The sequence below is a fragment of the Hoplias malabaricus genome, chromosome 7 (genome assembly GCF_029633855.1).
Source record: "Hoplias malabaricus isolate fHopMal1 chromosome 7, fHopMal1.hap1, whole genome shotgun sequence".
Taxonomy (NCBI): domain Eukaryota; kingdom Metazoa; phylum Chordata; class Actinopteri; order Characiformes; family Erythrinidae; genus Hoplias; species Hoplias malabaricus.
Genome location: NC_089806.1, coordinates 32,942,334 through 32,967,708, shown reverse-complemented (window position 1 = coordinate 32,967,708; position 25,375 = coordinate 32,942,334). Strand labels below are relative to the sequence as shown.

At 38.0% G+C, this 25,375-nt stretch overlaps 1 protein-coding gene across 1 annotated transcript in view; it reads left to right on the top strand.

Moving 5' to 3' along the window:
* atf6 (activating transcription factor 6) overlaps positions 1–25,375 on the top strand; it is a 67,488-nt gene that overhangs the window by 7,011 nt on the left and 35,102 nt on the right. The window contains exons 5-7 of the mRNA XM_066677538.1: positions 2,286–2,415; positions 2,759–2,962; positions 9,312–9,493. Coding sequence (XP_066533635.1) covers positions 2,286–2,415; positions 2,759–2,962; positions 9,312–9,493 — 516 coding nt within the window. The remainder of the gene's footprint in view (positions 1–2,285; positions 2,416–2,758; positions 2,963–9,311; positions 9,494–25,375) is intronic.

The window sequence follows — 25,375 nt, the reverse complement described above, 5'->3', positions numbered from 1 at the left end:
GGGTTTAAGGTTAGACAATTTGTATCTAGCATATGGGTTGTACAGAAACTGAGATTTGAGGAAGAGTTGAGGAAGTTTTTGGTTTTTTGTCAGTGGTACAGAATGAGTTGTATTGCAGTAGGCTGGTACAGACTGATGCAACTTAATGCAACTTGTTTTTCACTGGTCGTATTTGCACAATTGCACAATTGAGTTGAGTCCCACTGCCACTTCCCGCTCTGTTGGGCCCCCCCCTCTCTCTCTTTGGGTTATATGGCATTTTCTAAAAATGCTCAACAGCCATCTTCTTAGAAAAGAGATATTTCTGAATCTTCCTTTCCTTTCATTTCTCATCCTTGTATATCCCTGTAATGTGACTGTAACAAATACCAGGGCTGTTTTTAATTAATCTCTACATACACACGTTTGTGAATATGAGCATATTCTATACATTCCACTTCCTTTAAAGGAAGCAAGCTTAAATCATGCATTTTCTGCCAGCTTTAATGTGGCATAGCAGGTAGTGTCGCAGTCACACCGCTCCAGGGACCTGGAGGTTGTGGGTTCGGTTGACTGTCTGTGAGGAGTTTGGTGTGTTCTCCCCCGTGTCCGCGTGTGTTTCCTCCAGGTGCTCTGGTTTCCTCCCACGGTCCAAAAACACACGTTGGTAGGTGGATTGGCGACTCAAAAGTGTCCGTAGGTGTGAGTGAATGTTTGAGTGTGTGCTGCTCTGTGAAGGACTGGCGCCCCCTCCAAGGTGTGTTCCTGACTTGCTCCCAGTGATTCCGGGTAGGCTCCGGCCCCACCGCGACCCTGAATTGGATAAGCTGTTTCAGAAAACGAATGAATGAATATTTGCTGTAATGTTCAGTTATGTTCAGTAGCACTGTGGCTACGTAATACTCACATCTTTTGTGACAACTAATGTAAATCAGTGCAAACATTTACAAAGGCTTTTTCCAACAAGGCTGCTTAAGTCAGTTTCAATGTAGAAAGTGTTATGGAAGGATTACCTTTCTTTGCATTGTGCCAAATTCAACTCATTCTATACAGTTTTTAATTAAAATTTTCAGAAGCATTTTAATGAAGGTCTGTACTTTCACTTACCAAATTAGCAAATGCAAGACCAATGTATGTTCTATAAGAATGTATGCCAACCATGCAAATAAATGGTTTTATTGTTGTATTTGCATTTTCTTGACAAGTAACAGTATCCCATGCATTCCAAAAGCTATAACTCTCAAGATCTTTGACTTTTCATAGCTTTGATAATTTCCTTTACATCATGCCCCATCATTGAGGCCTTTCTATGGACACAACTTGCTTAATTATAATCATACCAATATAGGATGTAAAATATCATATGTCAATCCTTCAGAGTTTCACATAGGGCCTGCCACACTCTCTTATTACCTGTAGCCACAAAATTTCTGTTGAATCCTACACCCCAACACTAAGGCTGCTGTGGCTGTTTATGATCTGAACGGCAACCAGCTATCCTTAACAACTACGGTTACTCATTGAGCGCAGCCCATGAGTACCCAAACTAGCCACTGTATCACTAGCTCTTTACAGGGGTTAATCAGACAGGCACCTCCTCTCATTGGTGTTTCGCTGAATTAAGCCCAAAACACCTCCAGAAGTCTCAACAGTGAAGTCTGGCGTCCCACACCCACCCCCTCCAAGCCAGCTTTACAGTCCTACCTTACTCTTTACCATCAACAACCGTAAATCCACACTGGCCTCCCTGGTGACTAAGGCTGTACCTAGCCCCACTGGCACTGTTAATGCATGCTCATTGCCACCTGTTCCATTTGAATTTTACGTTCTACATCCACAACAATCTGTGCTCTGCTTATCCAAATCTTATTTAATTTAAATAGCTTAAATAACTTAGCTTGGTCTAGCCAGTAATATAAAATAAAATGTGTCATGTTACACCTTCTAATCCAAGCATTTTAAATACAGAAAATGGAGGTTTGTAGTTTTTGGCCATGGATTATAGTTCCAAGCATTGGTGTCTCGGTCAGATCCTGTCCAGCTAATTGGCTCCTAAATAAACCCTACTTGACATGTCAATTGTTGTGGGGTGTGTTGGATTAGCAAAAATGACCCCAGTGAAATGTATGAGTAATTTCAATATGCTGCTGTGCTATGACAATAAAAGCACATCTCACATTTTCATTTTTCACATTTGTAAGTAGTGGACTCTAGGACCAGTGCTCAGATTATTTTGTACAAATGTATTAAGACATAGAAATTAATATTTCTCCTCTTTTCACCCCTCCCCTCCCACAAACACACAGGATGAAGCTCTATCTCCAGTCTCTCTTCAGTCTCAGCCCTCTCCTCTTTCCGTCTGCTCAGACTCCAGTGGCTTCATTGAACCTTCCCCTGAGAAGAAGCCACCGAAGAAGACCAATCAGACAACAAGAGGTAAGGTCACTCAGCCAATCACATGCTCAGATATCAGGGGTGCATAATCTATTGGTTTCCAAAATATTATTTACTGCCAAATTACCAAATTATAATGTTGTCAGTTTTTAAAATCTCATTTTTTTCTTTATTATTTTGTTTCTTTATTGATTAAATGATTGCTTTCATTATTGCCACAAAACAATGCTGGTGGTAGTTATGTCAAAATGTAAAATCTAAGAAATCGTTTGACATAAATTCTAACAGATACAGTGAATGCGCAGTGTACATATACAATCAGATATATGCTCTTGATATCTCCAGTAAAAAAGTTAATAATAATAATGTTGGTTTGTTTTTACAGCTAAACCTGCTCAGCCTCTAAAGAGGCCCATTCATCTGAGCCCAAAAGTTTCCATCCAGCCTAAACCAGTCATCACTGCAGTGCCCATCCCACAGGCTGCAGCTCCACTTCAGGCCAAAACCATCATCATCCAGCCCATACAAACCACCCTACTGCCTGTGGTCAAACCCCCTCCTGTGACCATTCAGCCTGTGCGCCATGCAGGTGAGCAGAACTTATCTGCTGAAAACTGTTTATAGTCATAGTCCACAGTTAACCTGTATATAGAGATAGTTTTGTACATTTATACATTTTTGAGGAGACCGCTGATGCCCTGAGGCTGCAGTAATTTTTTTCAACATTTGCAAATCTGCTCATCAATGCCATTTCCTTTTAAAACTCTAATGTGCAAAATACTCTGGGCCTTTTCAAAGATTTAACTCTCCATGATAGAAGCTCATGCATGCTGGTGAACTGTTTTAACTCCACAAATCTGTCTCTGGTTTGACATCCCCTCAAAATAATGTTTTTTGTTAAAACTCAGTTAGTCAGAGATTTCTAGCAGCCATTCATGTCATTGCACCAATCCTGGCACAGTTTCTTAAGTGCCTTTAATGCAGTTGGTCAATTGGAGTGTTTGTTGCCATGGTAGTGAGTCTATTGAGTCTAATTTACATAAGAGACCTTATTAAACATAATAAAATGTAGCAATAATTAGTATAATTTAAATATATAAGTCATGCTCTGTGAAGGACTGGTGTATTTTCCACTCTGAAAAGTGCTTACAGACAATACATTTATAAATGAATATTTATGTAATTTGTAATCTTATGATGAAAAAAAAATCCTTATGAACGAGAATCAAAACATTGATTTTGAAGGGTACAAGGACAAATTAAATTGACTTCCTCATATATTTACTGGACATAATAATCTACTGCTTATTTGTATAATGTTTTTTACCTTGTATTATGTTCACATGCTTTATACATAATGGCTAATCATGTTTATTTGTTAAAATCATTGGATTAAGCACATTCTTAGACTACAAAAGTAAGGGAAATACATTCCCATATTTAGTCTAGCTCTGTGCTCCAAAGTTTTCAGCATATCCCTATGCATAAGAAGTGTACTCTAAAACACATCATGGGATGAAGAGATCTGGTTACTAAAGACTTTCGTTGGCATGCCACAAGTAAATAATAATTTGATCACATTAATAAACACCCACAGGTAAGTCGCTACTTAGGTTTATTTACATAAAAAAAACAACGTTATTACATTTCTAAAGTTTTACAAATCAATGTACACAGTACATCATATATTCCATTTCCAATAGAGCTTCACACATTGCAATACAACCTTATAGTAGATAAAACTAGTGTAGATCTTTTTTTTTATGTTGAAAATATTTAAATAATAATTTGACCACTTGTACCATCTCACAAATAGACAGGCATGTTTTAAATTATTTATTTATGTTTTATTTAAACTACAGCATATAATTATGTCTGGTAAAATTCACATCCCTTACATACACATCACATACCCATAAGACTTAACCATATTGCATTTTTCTTTATATCTGTCATTACACTGTCCTGGGGTTTCATTATAATTTGAATTCAAGCATTGGACAATAACTGTTTTTTAATGGATCTAACTGGTTGTTTGTCAAATGCAGCGGACCACATGGTATCATTTGTCATTTCTGAAATCAATTTACTCATAGATTTATCTCATTTTATTCACCAGTACATGCTCCAATATGGAAAAAATCTCCACACTTATTTTTCAATACTTTTGTATAACTTTGCCATCATAATTCCCTACTTGCCATCCTGGCAACAAATAAAATAAATAAATAAAAGCACAGAACAAGTGACAATTATTTTCTCTTGCATTTCCACCAGCCATCACTCATTTGCTTAGTGAACTAGTTTTAGTTCTAAAATATATTACCAAATGCCAAAACTCAATATCGTCTCAGCATTGCCATGTTCTGCACACAGCTCCGGACACGCGTCCAGCTCATACACATTTCATGACTTGTGTAGGTGCCTTAGAGCAGGAACACGCACATACCGATAAAACAGATATAAAAAAACAACAGCTGCTATATTGAGATGCATGTCTCCAATATTTAAAATATATGTCCATTTTAAGGTGAATGATTCCCGGTAAGCTCTGGACCCACCGCGACCCTGAATTGGATAAGCGGTTACAGATAATGAATGAATGAATGATTTTATAGTATCATATTCCTAATTACAGGTTTGACTGGTATAACATTTTTAGGAATTCTGGTGATGCTGCTAAATCTGTAAAAAACTAATATCAGTACAAAACTCATTTGACAATATTAGAATGATCGTTGTCTTATGATCATATTAGAGGAACTCAACATTGATAATGTCATATGATTTTTTTATCTGGGGTAGAGCTAGGGATGGGCGGTATCCACATTTTTCATACCGTAATACCGTCTCAAAATATTATCTCGGTATACAGTCTGGGAGAGCAAATTTCAGGAACTGGTGCTGAAGGAATAGAAAAGTTTAGAAGCACAGCTAGTGCTAACGGGCATGATGTGGTTTAGCACACCACAGCAGATTTTCCTGCGAATTGAGGCTCAAAACACACATATTTACTGGATAAAGCCATATACATGTGAGCACAAAGCAGAGTGAAGGATTTTCTGATCATCATGTCCGTTTACAGCTTAATACCTTTCTCTTTTAACCCAAATTCAGCGCTAAAGTTACAACTGTGGTGGGCTACTGGGCTTGTACTTTTCTCCACCCGTTTTCAGACAGTGACCCCCAGCAGTCACAGCGCCCCTTCACTGTGGCTCTCTTAAATTCACATGAACAATTTAGCCGACTTTTAAAGACACAGAACCGAAATTTGACACAACACAAATGCCATAAATACCGCCCTCATTTTAAGATATCATCCACATTTTTAAATACCGTGGAATACAATATTATTGTTATACCGCTCAAACGTAGGTAGAGCTTATATTGTGCCTGAGATTTGAACCCAAATCCAAATCCAAACAAAGAGCTTTCTTTCCAAGCCCGGCGTAACCTGTCCCTTGGAACCAGTGTTTGATATCCAACCCAAGCCTAACACAATTTTCTCCAAATCCCAGCCATATAATTAAGCTGTAATTCATTTCGAGTCCAAATCTAAACATGATTTGAGTCCAATAAAAATCTATTTGAAACCTGATCATCACCAAAATTGCAGAATAAACCCTAATCATACATAATCATTTAGAGACAACAACCACAGTTTGATCACTGTTTATAAATTATCATATGATGTAGTGAGAATTTAAGGCTTAGTCCACTTTATTCTACTTATTTTATTCTCTGATTGTACAATGTATTCTCATGACATTTACATAATGTGCCACAGTTACAGTTACTTGCTGTGCCTGAAACTCTAAATTCATATTAATGACCCAAACATTGCTTTTTTTCATTTCAGTTTAAGGTAATAAATGTATAAGATAGAATAAAGTGAAAGAGTTTGTAAAATGGGGTTGAAGGCAAGGTAGAATTTAGACACTAAGCTTTGAGAGTCACATGTTAATATCTGAACCTGAACCAGGCCTGATGCATATTTTGAAAATTTTTAAACATATCTGAACCCACGTGAACCCCGTGTGTCCTGCAGTCCCTATTTGGACAAATATTTGTGATAGGTTGCTGGCTATGTGAACGTGCACTTATGGTCTTTGACCAGAAGATGGCAATAGATATGTCTTTATTATCCATTGATTGCATAAGTGGGTGCTTCTGAATTTAGTTTCTTTCTTTAATTATTAAAACTTAAGGGACTGACATCCTCCCATCTAAAAGATCTGAATTAGATAGTGGCTAGAGAAGCATGTTAAAGATACCAGGGTTTCACCTACATTAGTGTTATCATTTGCAATTAAAAATGTTACAAACCGAGAAAAAAGGGTCTTTTTTTGGTATTTCTTCTTCTTTTTATTTTCTTTTCTTTTTTGCCAGTTTACATATTTTCTTGTGTTTTTGACTCATTATGTTGCTCTAATTTTAAATGTATGTTTGAGAGACAAAACACGTTAGACCTAAAGGCAAGTAGGTCTGTTTATTGTTTTATAATTGTGTGTGTGTGTGTGTGTGTGTGTGTTTGAAACTGTGGTGCATCACTAATTTTATGTCAGGTCCGATGTCTGCCCGCTTTGCCGGTGTAAACATTGACATCATATACCTGGTAACACTGGTGTGCAGTTCAAGATTAAACAGACTCAGGCTTACTTTATTAGGTTTAACATAGCCAGCATATTTTCTGATTTGATAAGAGGCTGTTTTCTCATGCCCTGACTCCATGAAGGGAAAAAATGTTTTATTCAACCCTAGAGGATGCATAATTTAAGGCCGGCTCCAAGTTTTGTCCATTTTATAACTTCTTTTAGTGCTTCAGAAACATCTAGAGGATTGTTGAATGTTTTCATTGGCTGTTGTTGCTCTCTAAAGCTTTGTTGTTGCTGTGAAATGTGATTGGAGTTTTAACAAATGACAAAGTAAAGCAGCATTATTAATAGTCTGTAGTGCCCATCATCACACTGCTGTTATACACTGTAGTACCTTTCATTTTTCACATTGCATGTGAACAGGAACACTGTAATTTTTTTGCACTTTAGCTATATCTTTTCTGAGTTGAATACATCTCTTGTCTTATGCGTCAGTTTGCTATTGACATCTTCTAAGTCAGGACCTTGGGGCTTATGAAACCACATATGAAACCAGTCCTCAGTAAGTGACCATGGTAACAAACTATCAAATGCCTGTTCCTAACCAGTATTTTGTCCGTTTTGGGCAGCCATAGCAGACAAATACAGCAGAACAATGAAACATATGAGTTTTTGAGGACATGGGCAGAGGCAGAGGTGGTGTACAGTAACAGTTTCCTTCATTTTATTGTTTTTTGGCGCTGAGACTAAAGCTCATTTAGTCGGCGTGACTTCATTGTTTTGAGAAAATGTGATTTATTGTTGTTCACATCATATTGGTGGCTGCATTGATGGTTGGTGGGAGAACTGAAAGAGCAATAACTCATCCTGTGGCAATCTGCGTGCCTTGGGTTGACAGCTGTGCTGTGTTTGAAAGATGGCGTCTGGCAGGCTTTCCACCAAGGAGAATAAACCAGGGCGCTTTTATCGCATACCCATGGTCTACACTGTAAACATCAAAATCACTTTAAATGTCCAAAAATTGATGCAGGATCTCTGAAAGAGACAAACATCAACACACTCCCTCAGTTACTAAGATTTCTGATATATCATCCTTTTAGCAGGACATCCTTTTATCTGGATACCCCAGCAAGTGATGGGTAAGGAGGCCTATCTTTTAGGCTATGTCCGGAACATGGCCGCCATCTTGAAAGCCGCCATATTGGATTAAGATAGGGTGACCAGAAGTCCTCTTTTACCCAGACAAAAAGACATACTCTTTTTTAGACTTAAAAAAATGTCCAGGCGGAATTTCACAAACATCTGGGATTTCGTTTTTCTAGAGCTTACATAAAATTTCGTGAAGCGTTTTGTTCACAAACTAGTACTTGAGTGAGAAGGGGATGTGGTGAAGTAGCCTAAAATCTTTGGATTGCACGGTCTGACTGTAGAGCTACCGCTATTGGTCGATAATCTTCTCTGTAAACATTTAATTGTTCAGTCTGCACGTCAGTAGTCCTTGTTTACGTCAGGCAAAGCTCATGTACCTACCCTCATCTGGAGCAGCTATGCCGAAACGTAAATGTAAGTTCTCGGAAGAATTAAAAAAAAGAAATTCCCATGTTTTCCCATGTGTAGCAAATAAAGGTGTAAAGGACCTAAAAGCACACATAGGTTCAGCTAAGCATACAACGGCAGGGAGGGGCAAGAGCTCATAACCCCCCCACACACACACACACGAGATGTGTCCTCCTTTTCACCATCTCAGATCTGGTCACCCTAATTAAGGGCAATTTTTTCCAATGGGAAGGTGGTCATGTGACATATCAAAGAAATAAAAGGGTGTCCTGTAACATTTGACTAACCCTGCATAATAAACACATTTCACCAACAGGGAAAACAATCCCAGTTTCCAATAATTCTAAAGGTCACACTATATTATTTCTTTAATACGTTACATTTATGATTATTTGTACAATTATAGTGCTATAATGCAATTCTAATAATGTGTGTACTTCTATTGTAGTTACTAGAGGCTATATTGTTGTTATTTGTAGATTGTATTAAGTTCGGCTTGAACATCTGCCCATGGCTCTTACACCATTTGCTATTAATTCTAATCTGATAAAAGTGTAGTCTTAGAAATGACTGAGAATGAATTAGAGAGTTTTTGCAAGTCTTCCGTGTACCTCTGTAGTTTAATGCTGCTTTCCTGCTCCCAGCTCTTTCTGCAAACCTGTGTCTATTTTTAAAGGCGCATAAGTGCACATTTAAGGCTTGATGATCTTTGTCTGATCATTTCTTTTCTCTTTCTCTCTCTCTCTCTCTCTCTCTCTCTCTCTCTCTCTCTCTCACTCTTCTCAGGTCGCCCTGTCTTGCTTTCCCAGCCCACCCAGATGCTGCAGCTGCAGCCCCCCCAGTCTGTTCCTGCACGGGTGCTCACCATGCCTACTGTCACCCAGGAGAGACCCTCCAATATTTCCACCCCTGTGGCCCCTCCACCAGTCGTAACCATCCCCTTCCAAAACCCCGGTTCAGACGAGGATGTAAGTCTTTACCAACCAGCCAAGTTTGTGTCAGAACATCATCTTCACTTTCCTATTAGTGAAACTAGGCTTGTTCTTATGGCTTTAGTCCAGTTTTTCATTTGGAATGAAATTCTGTGGAATGGCATCATATAAGAAATCTGAGTGTTTTTATATAGTGAATGCTATTATTCTAAAATATTTATAACTGAAAATACTCTCATTGTATGAGACATCCAGTGCAATACACTCAGAGGATTTTACAAGGCCATTTATACCCACGTATAAGACATTGCTTGCTCATGTACTTGAAAATACTTAAGACCACCATCTGGAAGACTGTGAGTTAATGGAATTCCTCTGCCATATATTGCTTATGTTAATATTAAGTGGGCTTATATGTCTCACTTATCATTACAGGTTAGCTGGGAGGTAGTGGATTTCAGTTGTAGTTTCAGACAAACTTGCCGGCCTTTTTCACTCTACAGATAATTAGATGCTTAGTAGTAATCACAGTTCTAGAAGCATTCCTTATTCTTTCTTCTGCTGTCAGGGTCAGTTAACTAGTAAGTGGATGAAGGCCTTGTTGGTCCACCTCTCAATCTGTCAGCAGCATTGAAGTCAGCACAATCACTGTCAGTCTTGTACTCAACAGCGTATGTCAATACTTATTCAACCTCTCTTAGATAATTAGTGCTGAAAAACCATAACAAAGTGGGCTGTTGATGAAATGTACAAGTTTGTATTACACCACTATGTCTACATATGCCAAGCAATATCCAAAAACACTTAGTTATTGTTCTTGGCATAATCAGACAGCTTGATTAAATGGATATTGGAAATGAATGTTATCCACCCATAAATACTCTGGCATCTTTGCTAAGGAACATTTAGAGCTTGAGATCATTTAGTTCTTTTATTTTACTACCATTAATAATTTTTAATCTAGCAATTTGGAATCCCTCACATGGTCCACTGACATTCATTATGGCAAGGGTGTGAGCACATTGTGTGAAGTTAATCTGGCCCAAAAATATTGGATTTAGCAACAGTTATAATTTAATTTTTGTACCAATTTTATTTAAGATTAGTTGATGCCTGTCATTTTCGGTAAATACGTTAACAGGATTGCTTGGGTTTGCCAGGTGATGTTTTTAGAAGATTGGAACTTTGTATTTTTCATATTTGAATAGCGTTTGTTTGGGATATTTTGAGTTCCAAATTTCAGACTGAAATTTCAATTAAAAATCTAGATATTTGGACATCTGTTCATTTCTGAGATGAAAATTAATTACATAGATATTTACATTTATATATTTAGATATATTACCTTTACATTTTAAAGCATTTTTTGTGTAACATATAATTGTACTTCAAAATTCACTTCTCCTGCTCTGTTACGTATTGTTTAAAAACGACAGTTATCCTTTTATTTAACAAAAAGTAACCTAAAATGAATTAGGTTGAAAAAGACGAGCAAGGAGTATTTATTCCACACTGCATTTGTTATGAGTTCCATCAAGGAAAAAGCACTGCAAAAGCATGTGCATCGATTTCTTGTGTTCTTGGGAATAATATTGTGTTCAAAAGCATGTGTGACTTTTGGTTTTGTTGATTTAAAGGTGATGATTTCTGTGTTAGCGAACAAAGCTTATTAACACTTGATTTAAAGTTTTGGTTTGTTTTTTTAAATACAATACCTCAAAATATTTATCATAGAAGGACAAAAGCGTGGGAATATTTGCGTTTGGAACTAAATTCATACAATACACAAAGTTGTAAAACCTATTTGTACACAATAATAGCTTATTAATATGTGCATTGTGCTAGTATTTCCAAGAGTAGCGATTTCGCATATCTTGGAGTAAGCTTTTGCCATCCTTCATTCTCCCTGCTCTGAACTATCATGTGGCTTGGGGGCATCACTTGAGATTGTCTTCCTTGCTTGCTATCAGATACCGGCACTGACTAGCATTGTACAGAATGATGGAAGGAGAGGAAGGGCCATTCAACCTTAAGTAGTCTTTTGGACTCTCAGCTTGGTATGGCTGGGGAGTTTTTAATGTACTCAGTACACTACTGATAACATCACCTCTGTTGCACAGCTGAAGTACACAGCAGCTCATGGTCTCCGAGTGTGCCTGTGTTTCCACAGGACCCTGTAGCAGGGTTCCAGCTGCGGTCAGGGCTGTGCTGAGGGTGTGGTTTTGAGTTGCCTTTTGGTGGGCTGTCAGCATATGTGTCATTTGTTGGAGATGTTTGTTAAAAGTCATCTAAGTTGGAGAAGTTCATTTGGCCCTGGCTTTTGTCAAATCACCAAAGCAGCATGAGCCTGAATTCAGTTAAAAGATGAAACTCTGTGTTTGCTTGCATCAGGTACAACTTGAGAGATATATATATGAGAGAGAGAGATCTCGAATTTGTTCATCAAATGAAAAGCATGTGGTTGTCCAGATGGATTGTTCTCACTTCGACTAAATGGCCTGATTAGACAGATGTGTGTGAAATATGTGGGTTCTTGTACTTTATTTAGGAGCAGCTGTATTTTAAATAATACATAGACACGTAATTAGTCACAGCAGCAAAGCAAAAACCTCACTAAAACATGTGGTCTGTGTGCTGCTGTCAAGCCTGAAAGAGGCAGAATTCAAAAGTCAGATGCATGGGGTTGGATTTGGAAGAAGATTTTTGAATCACATCATGTCAGATTTGAATATTTATATCACACTAAACTCAAAAAGAGGTTCTGGTTTGTTGGGCTGGGTAGATGAGTATTTGAGAAGTCTTTAATGCACAATCACATATTTCACATATGAACTCCAGAAAAGTTTCCTTTTCAGTGGGAGATTTTCTGTGTCAGACATTTCCGTTCTCATAGCTGGAAATGTTCTGCATGCTTTAGGCATGGGGCAGCACCTGTGCAGCAGGTGCAAGCACAATCCTCTAGAACATTGCTGTTTCTGTTCACACATGTACTTACTCTAATATTACCCAGACTTTGTACTAGGAGTCTAGCAGGATAAAGTCCAGGTAACGGTAGGTACAAATGCTACAGACATTTCTGCTGACACCCAGAAAACCTGGGTCTCAAGTTTCTGGGTTACTGTGCATGTTTGGAAGGGGCAGTAGGTGAATCACATTCATCCGCTCTGGTAAGGGGTCTCCAAATCCCAATAATTGCCCAAATCTACGGATCATAAACCAAAATATCCCGCTATTTAGCACAATACGTTTTTTTGCTGTGGTTTTAGAAATTGAAGCATTTTTATTCAGTGCAACTGTACTGACCTGAGTCATAATAATTACATTACATCCTCAAATTACAACACAGAATGATCAGAATCCAAATAATGTTCTTGGAAAATTGTTTTAACTAACAATAACCCATTTTTAATTTGCCATTTTTGGATATTTGATAACTCTTTGAGTAAGTGATAGGACTGTTATTCAAGGACTCTTAATGTTGTGGTATGATGTTCCTGCCCAGGCTGGAACTGAAGTTAGGGTTAGTGACAGGTTTAGCTTAGAACAGTTACATACTGCAAGGGAAATATGAATGACTCCACATTAGCTAAACTGATGTAGAGAGAAGGGGGTTCAAGAGTAAGAAAGATTGATAGCTTAAGTGGCTGGGGATGTCTGAATGGTGTATCTTTGTTTGAATTAAACTTATGAGCAGTCCATATGCAATTAGACATTTTCTACAGTGTTTCCATACCTAAATCTGTTAGTGATATATTTCACACACCATTACGTTTTTAATCTGACTGTGACATATGGCATTGGCAGGTTCTAGGGAAAATTTTAGAAATCCCATTGCCAGAATTGTCTTTTCTTTCTCATAAGAACAAGTGTGTAGTTTGTGACCTAGAGACCCACAGTGCATTTATACAGCCATTTTCCATGTATTGATTTCCTGCTGACGTGTCAAATCTGCAGGCTGAGATAGATTATGAAGCAGATCCAAGGTATATTGCAGTGGTTTAGCTGGTGAGTCAGCTTTTGTTTTTTGGTCCACATTGATTCTGTTAGAAATGTTTAAACTCAAAACAAATTTCCAAAACCAGAGAATCCAGTGCATGTCACTTTTATTTCATTTGGATCAGATCTATTTGGGAATGGCATACAGAAAATGAGTGTGTGAGTGAGAGAGAATGAGATTATGCATGTGTGCTAGGTGTGAACAGTATACTGGCAGCTGCTATGTCATCTATATATGATATATTACCAGCTAAAACCTCTATCAAATACTATTATAGGCTATTCATTTTTCCGACAATGTAATCATGTGATTAGATAAAACATAGTCCAGTTTCTTAAGCAAATTTAGATTCACGGATAAAAATAAATAGTAGTTTCCTAAATTGGTGATCAAAAATGACTGAAAAAATGTTGAGTAAGACAGACCTCAACCTTACAACACCTGCATTACTCATCATGGACCACCAGAACTGTCACTGTGAGATAAATAGTACTTAAGGTTTCATTCATAATTCACCCTCTGTAACCACTTCATCCTGATCAGGATTGCGGTGGCCACGGAACCTACCCAGAAACATATCCCTGCAGATTCCTTGGAGAAACAGAAAATAGCTTTTCTGATAGGGAAAGATATAATCAAAACAATTGTATTGTTGGAATATTGAGATTGTTGTTTGGTGATGTAGCATGTAAAGTTCACATGGAACTGGTGGCACTGAGCATGCTTTAACGGTGCCAGTGGGGCTAGGTACAGCCTTAGTCACCAGGGAGGCCAGTGTGGATTTACAGTTGTTGTTGGTAAAGGGTAAGGTAGGACTGGCTTGGAGGGGGGTGGGTGTGGGACGCCAGACTTCACTGTTGAGCCTTCTGGAGGTGTTGTGGGCTTAATTAAACGAAACACCAACGAGAGAAGGTGCCTGCCTGATTAACCCCTGTAAAGAGCTAGTGATACAGTGGCTGGTTTGGGTACTCATGGGCTGGGCTCAATGAGTAACCGTAGTTAAGGATAGCTGGTTGCTGATCAGATCATAAACAGCCACAGCAAACTTAGTGTTGAGGTGTAGGATTCAGCAGGAATTTTGGTGGCTGCAGGTAGGAATGCGAAGCTCTAATGGATTGGCATAGGATATTTTACATCCTATATTGTGTATGATTTATAATTACAATCCATGCAGCGAAACACACATTTATACACACACTAGTGAACACTAGGGGGCAGTGAGCACACATGCCTGGAGCGGTGGGCAGCCCTAACATTGGTGCCTGTGGAGCAGTAGGGTGGTTAGGTACCTACTCAAGGGCACTTCAGTCATAACCTGCTGGCTCTGGGAATCGAACAGGTAACCTAGCAGTTACAAGCCCAGTTCCCTAAAAGCCTTAAAGGTACCAGTACCTTATCAAGGAATCTATCGGACACATTTTCCGAGTCGCGCTTATGGTAGATGTCTAACATAAAGCCTGCTAAAACAAAGCCCGTCTTATTAAACTTTGATTCAATTTCAGGATGTGCAGCAGCTCTCTGTACAGGGCTGGTACTTAACCTATATGTAGTTGGTGAAGTGGAGTCGACTCCCAAAGAATCATTTCTTCGAGCATCTAGAAGTTGCGGGGATCAGCTGTTGGCCACTGATTCATATATGAGCTGAAACTCATAGAATCGACACATTTTCGGTTTGCAAGCTCTTTTTGCAGCGCTTTGATTTCAAAATGCTAATGTTACATGAATGTATTTGAATAAGTTTGAACAAGAAGTTCCATATTCTTTCCATAATTTTGGAGGTTAACGTGTTTTTAAATGTGACATAACCTTAAGCTTTTTATTTTAATGAAACTTAGATAGAAATAAAACCTCTTAAAATAGTCAAACCGTCAAAAATACATGGCCAAAATGAGACTTTAAAAAAAATATTTAATGGACTTAAACTAGATTAAAATGTTTTTTTTAATTTCATAAGTAATACTGAAATGAATACACATTGTAATTGAAAGGCTAAAACTAAATCAAAACCAGCTACCAAATCAACATTGGTGTATTTTGTTTATATTGATTCTCAGTTCTTGACTATTGTAATGCACTCAAAGACTGAATTCATAGACCAAATGCTCAATGCCATGGGAATAAAAATCAAAGGTGAGTGGATACAGCACTATCCAGTACATTTCGGGATGAGCAGGACTGAACTAATCATTATTACCTGAGCTCACCATTTCAGACTGCATGCAGTTGGATCGTTTTGGCTTTTGGCTGTATAGTTTATTGTTTATTATTGTATTATGGAATGTGAGTATAGTATTTTATTGCAGTATTTTGTGCATGCATGTTCACCTGTGCAGCACCCGTGTTAAACAACAGCAGTCAGGTCTGTAATTATCCCCCAGCCATTAGTCATTTAAATGCAGTTGCGTGTAGAGCTCCACTCATTCGAAAGCATTTTGGAGGACATTGTAATATGACCTCAGAAAAGGAGGAATTTGTTTTATCTCCAAATACCTAACCCACTTGCTAATGTTCTGTTTACATCATCTGGGACAAATCTGGGCTATCTAGAAAGCTATCAGTGATGCTCATTAGTATCAGAACTAATTCTATGTGTGGCTTCCCAAAAGGTTTTTTTTTCTCTCTCTCTCTTCTCAAACAAGTGCAGCTGAGGAGAGATCAGATCAGACCATTGGCCAAGAGATAACTGAGGAAAATCAATACTACTATTAACAGCTTTAAGATGAGGGTATCTTATAGCAGGGTCAGTAAGCAGATCCAGTTTGCAGGACGTTTCAGTGTGTGTGGTCTTTTCTTTTCTCAGCCATACCTGCGTACGTCCACTGGAGCCACATGAAGGATTTGCTTTGAAACACAAAAATTTCTCAGTAGTGCCAGCCTGCACACCACTAATGACTACTTCTCTAAAGCACTTGTTTTTATTTTAGTCAGTGAGACCAGCTGAAACATAGACTTAAAGCAACAGTAACAGCAATGTATAACATGGAAATGCATATATGTGTGTGTGTGTTTGTGTGTGTGTGAGGACCGCATCACACATCTTCATGTATTATTGTCCCACAAATTTAAAAGATGTGCCAGTTTGATGGGCAAGGTATGTGAGTAAATTTCTCCAAATATTTAGTATTTTACTACGAAAGTATGATGTTAATAGCAGATATTTGTCTTATTTTTGAATAAGAAACATCGTTTACCAGGTTTTGATAACGTTGTCTTTTAAAAAAAAAATCAATCGGATTCATTCACAATCATGTGATTCCACCACATTATCTGACCAGATTAATCTGCAGTCATCAGAAACATCTGCTATCATCAGAATTTTCTTCATTCTTTACAGTCGCCAGCTTAGGGAAGGGGTAAGAAACACAATCCATGTTACAAAATGTACTCCCCGGTTAGAGGTTGTGTCCACTCATTTTCACTCATCATTAGAGTCCTAATGTCTCCTCCTCCTACTAATGCAAATTCTGGGAGCACCTGCTCCAAGCGCAGCGCTGTTTTCACATATAGCCTAGTAAAGCACATATTAAATTGACATCTCTTTTTGTTTTTATTTCTCTCAAAATGCTTATTTCCCCAAAATTGTATATGATCTCATAAATATAATTCTGTTTAGGCCTACCAATTTGTATCCTCATTATTTTCAGTAATTATTTTAGAATAATTTTATTTTAATGCATGCAAATTACAAATATTCAAGCAAGACATTCATAGTATTCATAGGTGGTACTTTGACATTTTGGTTTGATAACAGGTGGTACTTGCTCTAAATGGTTTGAGAACCACTGTGTTAGAGCAATGATTCCTCAAAATGGAGACTACAATACACTATTAAAGGATAATCTCCCCATAGCTGCAATATAGGACCCTGTTAAGAACTGTAGTGTGTAATCAGAATTGGGTTTTATGATGCATCCCTAATGGTCCCAGCTGATGGTGGGAATGTCACATTTGTGCTGCACAGTAAGTGTACTGGTGCAAACTAGCCCACAGCTTATGGCAGGTGCAGTTAACTGTCCCCTGAGTACAGGCTGAATAGGTATTTAAGAGTCCCATGATGCCATGCATGTGTATATTTGTGTGTGTGTGTGTTGTATGATGGAGGACTGTGTGCTTCCGCTGTTATTTCTCCAAGTGATGTAAGGCCAGCTGTGAAATCTGGCTGTGTTTTGATTATGTGTTCGTGCGTATTTGCATTACTCATCATTTTATGTAATAATTCAGGTGTTTTTACACAGTGTCAGCATGAAGGCAGTTCAAAAAATGCAACCAATAGTTTTTGCACTGCTGGGACTGTGTCTCCAGTTCACTGTTATAATAGCTATCTTCATTTTAGCCAGTGGTTTCCCTGTAAAAACCTCCATTCGCAGCTTTATTGCAGGCGCTCTGGTTTTAAGACGGTCCATAAATATGAGCCACTGTTTTTCACTTCTTTTTTTCTCTGAAATGACCGAGACGTTCAGCTTATGCTGTCGTTTGTAGGCTGACGTGTAGACCTTTTCACCAACCCGGTCATTTTGCAGTTAGAGTTTGCGAGCACACGACGTGTTGTGGTGGACTGGACAGTGAAAGTTATATAAGCTTTTGCCTCTCCAAAACCAAGAAAAATCTATGGTCCGTATTCATCAAAGCTGGATAGAAATAAACACAGACTTGAATGCATTGATTGATGACCAAACTGTTCGGATTCAGGAAACTATAATACAGTGTGAAAACGAGGAGATGTGAGTACATAAAATAAAAAAAGCCCTCATTCACTTGTAATTTACTTGAAGCAGGCTCATGCAGACATTTTGACATTGCTCATGAGCCAATGGTTGTACATGTGGCCAGAGTTCCTCTTATAGCCAAAGCTTAAATGGCATGACAGTGTCAAAATTAAAATGATGACGTTTAATAAAATTAATGGTATGTTGTAGCTTTTTTCAATGGTGGAAAGATGTAACTGTGATATGCACTGATTTTACAATCAAATTGGACACGACAAAGCTTAGATAAATGAATATCAGCCAATGTCCCATTTTTGTGTGTTTATTCCCACTCCCTTCCCTCTCTGTCCTTGTCTCTCCTTCTGAGATTGTCTTTTCCTTTTTGCTTAGAGGGAAAGAGACCCAGGGTTTTTCTCCTTTTGACGTGGCAGACTCACACAGACAGACACATAGAAAAACACCCCAGGAGTCCAGTGTCTCAGCAATAGAGAAAGAAAACAGTGATTATATGCCTGCAGAAAAAATATGCACACATTCTCACTCACTCAGAACTATATTGCATCTGTGATACTCTTCAGTCTGTGATGTGCTGTTCTAAAAGCGTTTTGCTTATAACCATAAAAATGACCTACAGCAGGTAGACACTACTAAATATAAAAGAAATACCTTTCCAGTACTTAAAGATACACTATGTAACATTTGGTACTGTTGCTCATGGGCTCCCTCTACAGTTGCACAGTTGCAGAATGTAATTCTGTTTTACAGACCTGGTCTGAAATAAAGAGAGGTGACAATAGGGGTGGGCGATATGGCCCTAAAATGATTTCACGACATTTCAGGGTATTTTGGCGATAACAATATTCTTGATGATATGAAAAAACACTGAAAAATGCTTTTATTAATTTCAAGAACACACTGTTGCATCAAAATAAATGTTATATTTGTATGAATTATATCAAATTAATAATATGCTTATTTTCTTATTTTAAATTATTATATATAACATTATATTTTCATACAAATTTAACAATTTCAAACATTGAGAAGGAACAACAAATAAATGTGTAGGCATTTGCTTATTTTGTAAACAACAGTAATTTACCAAGTTTCTGACATTGTAAAAAATATGTATAGAATATTGATATTTTATTTCCAAACCACCTTCACTGAAATCACTGACTGAAGTCACTTTTCTTTTGGAGCAAATTCTTTGATTTTTTTTTTTGAAGAAAATTAACAATGCACCTGTTGCTGTGTAATTTTAAGGTAAAAATTCTACCTAGTGTTCTTTTAAAGAAACACATTTTCTTCCAGCAATGTTAACGTTAAATGCATATGGGATACAATTAAATGTGCTATGCCATATGATAGGGGGAGAGAGGGAGCCATTCCACCCACCCATAGAACAATACCAGTTATGCCCTCTATGACTCCCAACCAAGGGTTGCTGAGGCTTTTGTTTTATAGCAAATAAAACAAATTCCCATCTAATAAAATAAACAATAATAACACGCTTTATTCTTAAATATTACTACTCTTTAATAAATACTTTTGTTCCTAAACAGTGTAAAATGGGAGTTAAATATAATATTTCTAATTGTGTATATTTTGTAGTAGTTTTCATGTACGTGCTGTGAAATCTGCAAAACTTTCTGTTAATAGCAGTGACTCCATTGGGAGAATGTCTCACCACACTTTATTGTATTTCACTACATGTCTAAATATTTGTGGGCACTATTTTAAAGGGGGCATATTGTACCTGTTTCTCACAAGTTAACACTGGGGAGTCTGTCACATCCTCTGGTCAAATTACCACAAGGCTCTAGCAGTACAGCACCATTCATCCCCTGTCTAAATAGCCCTGTTCAGAACAACCAGTGTCAGTGTCACCTATTCCTTTAAACGAGAAAGAGACAGCTCAATTCAGCCCGAGAACCCAGGAGTGAGGAGTGTAAAGCACTAAATGTGGGTCCAACACAGACAATTCGTAAGTCTCTCCATTTGCTATAAAGGCAGCCCACAAATAATTCACTGGATAGTTATGTTTCATAGCTTCTTCATTACTTGGAGCTCCAGGTTAATGTGCACATAAAATAGTTTTAAAACTCAAAAGATGTTTCCTCACCATTTGCTGCTCTCCAGTCAGTTTGTGCACTGGACACCAGTCTAATGTGTTTGGCTAAAAATAAAAAGGGGCTTGGTCTGATATGGCAGGCTTTGTCTCTCTCTGCTCATGGCAGAGAAACAGCATCTGGAGGTGCTTAGACCGTAGAGAGACCTCCAAACATTGAAAGCATGAACTGAGATGAGGATATTGTTCTAGTCCTGCTCCATGAGGAGGGATTCAGATTACTTAAGGTTCAAGTAATTCAAGTAAACACAGACCGAAGCTGCTACAAAATTAACAACACAAGTTTCGAATGAGTTTCTGTTCCCCAAAATTGTTTACCATATTTTGTGAGACACAACATACGAGTGTAGTAGTTTACAAAATGAGGAATATGAACGACCATGCAGATATTTGTCTGACAGCATTTTGTAACATTTTAATATTTAAAAGATATATCGGATTAGCAGGTTTTTGTGCATAGAAACCATCAACAATACTAAAACATTTTATTATTTAAACGCCAGCTCCTTAAAATCTATATCAGTGACAAAATGTTCATGCCAGTAAGACTATGCAAGCATTAAGTCAAGTATTTCTTCTAAAAATGTTGGGTGTTGTCTGGCTTGGCTGAGAGGAAATATTGAGCCTCCAGGCTCTCTAACTATTGTAAACAATGATGTCGGCCTGTGACCCACAGTCTCTGAGACATGACTGACCAGCACATGTTTTTAATGAGTGTTTGATGTGTGAACCTGATAATTCAGAACAGAAATATGCGACTGTTTCTCAAAAATGAGTGAGAATGCCGGTCAGTTTGATTGTCTGGGGCGTAACACAGTGTTTTTGCCAGATTTTCCAAAACCGCATTTTCAAGTTTGCCAAAGTAAACCAGGCATCCTTAGTCTTCAGTAAACCAGTGAAGGTTTGTTGCTCAGGCTATAAATCATTTCATGGGAAGAAATCTCTTCTTGGTTGGTTGGACCTGCTGCATTGTGGGTTCAAGTCCTGCTCTGGGTTACTGTCTGTGAGGAGTTTGGTGTGTTCTCCTAGTGTGTGCATGGGTTTCCTCCACGTGCTGTTTTTTTTAATTATTATTCCTTCTCCCCACTGTCTCAAAATACATGTTGGTAGGTGGAATGGTGGCTCAAAAGTGTCAGCAGGTGTGAATGTGTGTGTGTCGCCCTGCAAAGGACTGGCGCCCTCTCCAGGGTGTGTTCCCGCCTTGCGACCAGTGATTCTGGGTAGACTCTGGACCCACAGTGACCTTGAACTGGATAAGCTGTTAAAGACAATAAATTATTGAATGATATCTGATTATTCAACAGAACATAAATAAAAAATATATAGTGCTCTTGAAGAACTCAAAGTTGCTTAAAATAGTTAATACATAATAAAAACAGACAGACATTCAAAACAGTATACATAATATTAACAAACAGTACAGAAGGAGAATGAATAGTTTGAGGAATATTATAAGCACGAGAGAAAACATATTTTTTGAGGTTTGATTTGAATATAGTGTGTTGGAGAATGCCGGACCAGAGGAGGAAGTATTTGCCAGAGTTCCAGAGCTCATCTAGAAAAAGCGGGATCACCAGAGTCGTGAAGGCTGGAGGGAGGGACAGTAAGCAGCCTGGCTGAGGAAGACCTGAGAGTGCGAGTATATTTGTAATGATGGAGTTCAGACAGGTATGAAGGTGCAAGGATATTTAGAGTTCTGTTGATTGTGAGCTGAACCCTGTGTTTTATGGGAAGCAAGTGACGATGTTGGAGAGCAGGCTTAATAAGATGGTGAGTGCGAGTGAGAATACGGGCAGCAGAGTTCTGAACCGTCTGAAGTCTGTGGACAGAGGAAGAGCTGAATGCAAAGAGAAGAGAGCTGCAGTAGTCCAAGCGGGTATAGATGTAGACCTTTTTGAAAGTACTTTGTTAATAAGAAAACCACATCAAGAATTTGAAAATCTTAATCCTAATCAACAGTACAAGAAATTTGACTACCCCATGCCTCATGTAATCTAACTGCGTCTATATAAATGCAATCATCGAAACTGTGAAAGACCACTGAAACAGACAGAGTCCATAGAATAAAATTAGGACTGTGCATTGCCCTTAGTGTCCATGAGAGGGTTAACTGAGGGAGGGAGTTGGGTGGTTAGTGTAGCCAGCTGTGGATCATATGTGAGATTTTGTGATATGACCCTGGTGTAGATTTTGAGTTGTGTGGGTAGAAGAAGCAGAGGGATTGTAAACGTGGCTGAGCCAAGGCAGGTGTGTGTCTGAATGTATGTTAAGTATGCACAGCTGTTGGAGAAGAGCATATTTTAACAGCGGATGGCATAAACATCAGGAGATTTTTTTATTGTTTTATATTGCCTTCTAAAATGAATAGACCCTTTTAAATAAGGTACATTTAATGTGCAAAAGCAGGTTTATATTGTTTAATTATGAGAGAATGTATAATTTGTCATATGACATGATGAAGAACAGCTTATTTGAAAAGGAGAGGACCATCTAACTGAAAAGCAAAAAGGATTAGCTTTGTGTAGAGGTATATGAACTACAACAAAAACACACACCCCTTGAAAACAAAGGGATATGGTTTGGACAACAGAAGAATATCACATTCATTAGCTGACAACACTCTCTTAAAGGTTACACTCTGAAGTTCATAAAAGTTTTAATCCACAAACCGTCTTGGTTCAAATATACACCAAAACAACAACAACAAAAAAAAAAAGAAATCTGAAATATTCTATGATCATTTCATTTATTAAAGCATTTACTTCCTCCATCACTTTTGATTACCGCCAGTGATTTTACTGACATGTATTAAAGAGATTTTTTTCAGTGATGTGAAGTGGCCTGAAAGGTCTTGACCTAAATGTCCGGCAATAAAAAGAAACTTCAGAATAGATCAGAATAAAAGTTGTTGAAAGAAAGTTGGCACAATTATGTGCTAGACCTAAAATATCAGACCTAGTTATCTTTATCCTATTGCAGTTTTCTGGAATTGTGTTGGCAGACGCCTGAACTCCACTGCAGCTTCCCCTCTGACCTCTGATGTGAAGTGAAAATTTCGCACAAGTACCGTCTCTTTGTCTCTGTCCTCATCACTCAGCACAATGCTGCAGATTTTCAGTGAGTAGTGCCAACGTCCATCAAACCCCTCTGCCATCTCACACCTCCCCCGCCCCAGTTTAATCACCATGGCAATGGTATAGCTGTCTGGACTCCTTGGTAACCAAATATGGTGTGCATTCCCAGGACCTGTCCAGGGCAAAGCTCCTAGTTTGAGGAGAGCTCCCTTTGGCGCTCCCTCTTTCTCTCTCTGTCTCTTTCACACACACTTTTTTTTTTTTACTCTTTTTTCTCCGTCTGTCTCACTGTCTCTTTCCTTTTCTCTCTCTCACCCTCTCAGGGGACATGCTGCAAAGTGCTTCAATGTGGGGGGAAAAAAATCATCGTAATCACCACAGTGGTCTTAAACAGTACTGACTCTGAGGCCAGGCTATTCCAATACAGCTTACACTCACTCTTTCTCTCTCTCTCTCTCTCTCTCTCTCTCTCTCTCTCTCTCTCTCTCTCTCTCTCTCTCTCTCTATCTCTCTCTCATTATCTCTCTGTCTACCTATCCCTTTTTCCCTGTAGCTCAATCCTCCTTTAACTCCGCTGTCTCTTTTATTCAGGTGGTTCCTCAAGGATACGTCAGTGGCCCTCTTCTCTTTATAACTTGCAACAAGCTTTGTTTTACTTACCACCCACCTTCAAACTTAATGCAAACTCGTTTAGAAAGAGATGAGAGACACATTGCACACCTCCAACCCATACTAAAACATAGATGAAGAAACTAGTCCATGTTTTATAAAGCAATCAAATAAATTACTGTTTTACTGTAATTTAATGTAATGCCTTTTAATTGGCCTGCTCATAAAAATCATTGCTAAATAACAGTATATTTAGAATTCAGCAGTTACAGTATTTACACACAACAATGTGCCTATATCACACCTATCGTCTATAAAGTAAATTTGCTACCCGTTGCTACTTGCATGCACTATAAAATAAGCTTTAAATATTACAAGGTTTTCCACCTCGTTATATGCCAGAGTTAGTTAACCATTAACATTACACCCGACCCGTACTGTCAGATATTCTGATCAGGATTTACAAATCATCCCCAAATTTCATCTCTTGGTTGAGACTCCCTCAGAACCTCAATAGCGTCTCAGTAATATAAGCCTTTAAATCATCGCGACCCTGAACTGGATAAGCAGTTACGGACAATGAATGAACGTAACTGGTATTTATCTTTAGTTTTTTGTGTATGTTTTTTTTTAAATAATTGTAAACAATGTAGTTTTTATACATATAGATTTGCTATTTTATCATTCTGATTTCTAGTTCAGGTCAGACCATGCTTCAACCACGGAAATTACACAGGCACCCAACAAACAAGTATTAAAACAAGCCTTTTGATATAAATGACCCACTCTGATCTCTCCATCTCCCTCATTTCAATGCCATCCCTGATCACGGCAGCCTAGGTACTCTGTAGTTTTTTTTTTCACAAAAGTGCAGTGGATGGAAACACGACACATTTTGCATTTTACTTCTGCCAATATTTCTTTATTATGCAAAACTTTTGCGATAATTTTGGATGGAAACCTGCCCTAGCTCATGCTACTTCTACCGTAGCTGGATATAATATAATGGGTAAAACTCAAAATCCCTGTGGCAATAATGGGATTTTTTAAATTCAGGAACCAGCACTTTGGCAGCTGATTTAGTTTTAGCTTTAGTTTTTTGACTAAAATGTTTAGCAGTTATTAGTTTTGTTGACAAAATCTAAAAATATTTTATTTTAGTTTATTATATTACAACAGCAAGTAGTCTGAGCATTTTTCTTCTTTTTATTTCCCAGTGGTTTTCTGTTTTCAAATCAGAAATAATGTGTCATTTATTCGTCTTGCACATTTTCATTTAATTTATTGAGGAAAAGTGATATAACTCTTGGTTCTGTCTAGTTTTCTTTGTGAAAAATAGGCCATCAACAAATATTTTTGGTTATAGTTTTCAGTAATGAAATTGACACCGGAAACCAGACT